This window comes from Galeopterus variegatus, unplaced genomic scaffold (genome assembly GCF_000696425.1).
Source record: "Galeopterus variegatus unplaced genomic scaffold, G_variegatus-3.0.2 Scaffold1325, whole genome shotgun sequence".
Classification (NCBI taxonomy): domain Eukaryota; kingdom Metazoa; phylum Chordata; class Mammalia; order Dermoptera; family Cynocephalidae; genus Galeopterus; species Galeopterus variegatus.
The window spans coordinates 87,519-92,295 of NW_007727436.1; the positions used below are offsets into that span (position 1 = coordinate 87,519).

The following is a 4,777-nucleotide window of genomic DNA, read 5'->3' on the forward strand; positions in this document are numbered from 1 at the left end:
TGGGCGGGGGGGGGGGGGGGACCATGACCCTCTGGGGGTCTCTGTGGTTGCTACACAGGCCTGGCTGGTACCACCATTGTGCTTCAGGACCTTCAGCTGTCCCTGTCTTGATTATATTGATTTCTCTGCCTGGGAATGGCCCTATCTACCCACCCCACTGCTACATAATCTCTTGAGGCCTCTGCCACTTCTGCCCACTTCAGTGACACAAAACCCTCTCGTTTCAGTCAAGGTGCTCAGGGCTATGTCACAGCTCCCCAAGAATCTCTACCAATCAAGTCATTGGTCTTGTTTGCTGCCTGGTGTTGAGAACGACGTGATCTGGTAGCAGCTGACTTCTTGCTCCATGGGTTCCTCATTCATTCATTCATTCAAGAAATAATTATTGAGTGCTTACTGTATGCCATGCACCATGCTAGGTGCTCAGTTGATGCAAATAGGAATAAACAAGGTCTCATCTCAGGGAATGTTCAGCCCAAGTACATGAATAGAAAATAAGAAAAGATCTTGCATTGGTGGTAGTGGTTGGTCTTTGCCCTTGCCCTGATGTGGTGGTGGAGGCAATCCTACGAAGTAGGGATGTATGAAAGGAATTCCCACTGTGGAAACGCCCTCTAACTTCTCACACAGCAGAACTGTTACATCCACCAAATATGTGGTATGAATCCAATCCTGGGCTCACAAAAAACTACAGGGCTGGCTGGTTAGCTCAGTTGGTTAAAGCATGGTGCTGATAACAACAAGGTCCAGGGTTCGTCCCTGTACCGGTCAGCTGCCAGAAAACCCCCCAAAAACCTCCATACCAAGCACTGAAATCTTGCCTGTGTCCCTTCCCTGACCAACACCAAGGCAAGTGCAGGGAGGAGGAGCAGCAGACAAGGGTGGGCAGGGAGTGGACTCAAAGGTGGTTGGCCCTGAGAAGTAGCTGGAGGAGTTCAGACTTAATGCAGTGGATGATGGAGAATCACGTGGGCTACTGTACACTCTTGTTTTTAGGTTAAAAGTCACAGCTCTTTAGTCTTACTACAAAAATACTTGTCTAGTATAGAAGTATTAGAACTTTTAGATTACCAAGAAGAAGAAAAGAGGTGTCTGAAAATGTCTGATGCACAACTGAATACTCCTTTCTTCACGGTGTGTGTCACACCATTTGCCACTTGCTTTATTCCCTCAGCAGTGACTCTTGGGCCTTCCCTCATACCTGTTGGTGTGACGGGGGTCCCCTCTCCTTTGCCTTCCTTCTGTGTAGTTGCATTGTGGACAAGATGCACGACAGCAACAGCGGAATCCGTCCAAGCCCCAACATGGAGCAGGGAAGCACCTACAAGAAGACCTTCCTAGGTGAGCCTGCTCCTCCCCCAGGGCCGGGCTGACAGATCCAGGGCTCAGCCGTGTGCATGAGCTGCCTGCACTGAGGAGCAGTGGACTGTCCTGAGATGGCCACGTGGGGGTGTGGCCGCAGATCTGGGCAGCAGGTGTGGTCTTCAGTCTGCCCTTGGGTGGCTCCCCGAGGTTGCCCAGGAGGTCAAGGTCAATGACGTCATTCAGCAAGCATCTCGAGGAGGCTGGTCTGCAGCCCACCCTCTGACTGGTGCTGCTCTTGCCTTGATGCAGGCTCCTCCCTGGTGGACTGGCTCATCTCCAACAGCTTCGCAGCCAGCCGTCTGGAGGCCGTGACCCTGGCGTCTATGCTCATGGAAGAGAACTTCCTGAGGCCCGTGGGCATACGCAGCATGGGAGCCATTCGCTCCGGGGATCTGGCCGAGCAGTTTCTGGATGACTCCACAGCCCTATACACTTTTGTAAGTTAGGGAGTGGGTTTCTGTTGCCTCTAGGGTAGAGGGAAGGAAGAGGCAACAGAGTTGGGTGGGCCAGGGGGTCCACGGTCATGGGGAGAGGCCTAGGATTTGGGGACAGCTTTATCCCAAGGCAAAGTGGGGTTTGTGTATTGAGGGACTTCCTTTCCCCTCTCGCAGCTCCCACAGTCTGGGACTGGGTCTTTCTCATGATTGAGTCCTTGCTTCTACCCACTAGGCTGAAAGCCACAAGAAGAAGATAAGCTCCAAGGAAGATATCAGTCTCAGCACCATGGAGTTAAGTGGCATGGTGGTAAAACAAGGCTATCTGGCCAAGCAGGTATGGCTGCCTTTGGGCAGGGAGGAGATGCACAGTTCTCAAACTCGGGAGGCAGGATGAGCCCAGAGGGAGGCAAGGGCCAAGACTGCTGGAGCGCACTCATCACCAGCAGCATCTGTGGACATGGCCCCAGGGAGCAAATCACATGCACGTGTACCAGACACAATGGTCATTCTGGAAGAATGCACACACACGTGATCATCACAGCATTACAAAGCAACTCGTACATAATCTCCCTGTTTCACATGTTTGTCTTGGAGGATATTGATGCTGCTGGCCTTCTGCTCCTTGTGGCTTCCTGGATGCTCTGCCTTCCTTGTGAGACTACACACCTGCTTGATGCACTTTCTGAACCAAAAATAATTTTCTCCACGCAAGTCATTAGATTCTGCAGTGCAGGCTCAGTGTTTAAAAACTGACTATGGCCACTACTCCTAAACCGTGTTTGGGAGAGCAGCCATGGTAAACCAGGGGCAAACCATGTCCCCGTCATCCCTGCAGCATTTCTACCTGTGCTTAACAAAAGGAGTACCCTGTGAACAGTCACCATGTCCCGGCACAGGCGGTATAAGCAGATGTTCTGCACAGCGCTTGTGTTTGTGCACGTTCCATACCATATGAATGTGTGTGCACATGGGCACGCACACTGCTCGGTTCAATCCATTGTTACCAGGCTTGAGCTGTCATTGTTGCTTGCTTCTTGCATATCAGGATCCCCATCTGCTCTTGGATTATTTACCCCAAGGACCCTCCTTCTGCTGGGCCTGACAGGAGTTCTGAATGAGGGCAGGGAGTGAGGGAGGCCCTTGGAAGAGCATTAGGAGGGTGTTCACACACACACACACACACACACACATACACACATGTCAATATCTTACACATTTAGATTTTACCATATAATTGATCATTTCTCACTTTTTCTTTTTTTAATATATATTTTTGTCTTTGGCAGCTGTACAGGGTGTTTCTTATTCTTTTTCTAATGCAGAATGTTAAAGTGGCTCCTGTATATGTGTGCACACATGTGCACATGTACACATGCAGCTGTAGGATTGTTTAAGTCGATCCTTAAACAGTTGATGCCCTTGGGTTAAGGTTTAAGGAGCCTGTGAACTCCCGGTCCAGTTGATATCTGCTGCCTTCCTGTCCTCCTTTATGCCCTGAGTGGTGTCCAGGTAGTGTGCCTCCTTTCCTTCAATGCTGACTCTCTTGGGCTCTGTCAACTTGACTAAACATGACAATGTTTTTGCTAAAGCATCACTGGGCAAGTTGGTGACACATCATTGCAATCCTGGGATTTCCTGAAGACTGTTTTTAGAATGTAGCCCTTGGAGCAAGCTGGTTTGTTTGGGGTTTGGCATTAGATGCATGGAAGTGGGAAGAAGGGACTAGTGCTGTCACCCATGAGCCTTGAACCCTTTTTCTTTCTCAGGGGCACAAGAGGAAAAACTGGAAGGTACGACGCTTCGTTCTGAGGAAGGACCCGGCTTTCCTGCATTACTATGACCCTTCCAAGGTGAGTGCCCCATGCTTGCTGGATGCCTTGCTGATGCGTCCAGACATTCCTCCCCAATGAGCAGGAAGTTGGCTGCACTTCCTCCCCTTCCCCAGCATCCCCGCCAGGACTTCTGCTGCGCTGTGCCTTTCCTTCCACAGACCTGGCTACTCCTTAGTGGTTTCTTCCCTGCCCACCCCACACTTCTTGTGGGAGGGGATCTTCCTCATTTTGAGAGGAAAAGCATCTTTTAGTTTCCCCAAAGCCTGCTTTGGGCATAGGGACTCCTGACTGGTGCGTCCCAACAGCTTCACCCTCTTCTATCCAAAGATCCCATTAATTCTGTCTCCCCAACTTCTTGTCCCCACCTATGTTTTGAACTTTCTTTTACTGTGTAATATTTAAGCCATAATTTACTAATTTTTTTGTTTTTTTTAATTGATTGAAGAATTGCTATTCTGAGTTTCACATAATAAGTATTACTGCATACTGACTTGATCCAATTCCAGTCAAAAGCAAAACGGCCTTTTAGTTGGACAATTCAGCCTTGTCTTGTTAGATGTATGATTTTCATTAGTTCTTTGAAATAGTAAAGCGTGGGCAGTTCCTTCCTCACTGAGTTTCAGTCAGGAACTCCTACCTTAAGCCAAGCGGGGGTGAAGGAGCCCCTGGGACCCTGCCAGGCCACGCAGGAGGGGCTGCCCGAGGGGCCAACCAGTGACCTTTCCATGCGCAGGGTGGCCTGGCTGAGTTCAAACTCCCTCTGGTTTCCTTTTGAACCCTTTTTGAATCTAGGCGTAAACAAATGCATAGAATAAACACTTCCACTTTGCATTATCTCTCACCAACCTACCTTCTCTGTGCCCTGGAGGAGTGCACTCACTGCCTCGCTCTGTCACTATCTGTTGCCTTGGCTCTTCCCCGCCCCAGGACTTCTCACCTCTCAAATCTGAATCTTTCTCCCCTCAACTTTCCCTCCTTTGGCATGTAATACTGTAAACATCTCCAGTATTATTGAGCTGCTTTATTTTTTGTCTTAACTCTTGCTGGGTCCAGTATGAAGTTATTGATTGAGGAGATTCAGGGGCCTGAGGTATGTGCTGTGTAAAATTGCTCTGAGTCATTCAGAGATACCACAAACCACAG

At 49.5% G+C, this 4,777-nt stretch overlaps 1 protein-coding gene across 1 annotated transcript in view; it reads left to right on the forward strand.

Moving 5' to 3' along the window:
- The window catches only part of PLEK2 (pleckstrin 2), an 18,065-nt gene that overhangs the window by 10,665 nt on the left and 2,623 nt on the right, over positions 1-4,777 (forward strand). The window contains exons 5-8 of the mRNA XM_008576315.1: positions 1,250-1,341; positions 1,615-1,802; positions 2,035-2,136; positions 3,569-3,652. Coding sequence (XP_008574537.1) covers positions 1,250-1,341; positions 1,615-1,802; positions 2,035-2,136; positions 3,569-3,652 — 466 coding nt within the window. The remainder of the gene's footprint in view (positions 1-1,249; positions 1,342-1,614; positions 1,803-2,034; positions 2,137-3,568; positions 3,653-4,777) is intronic.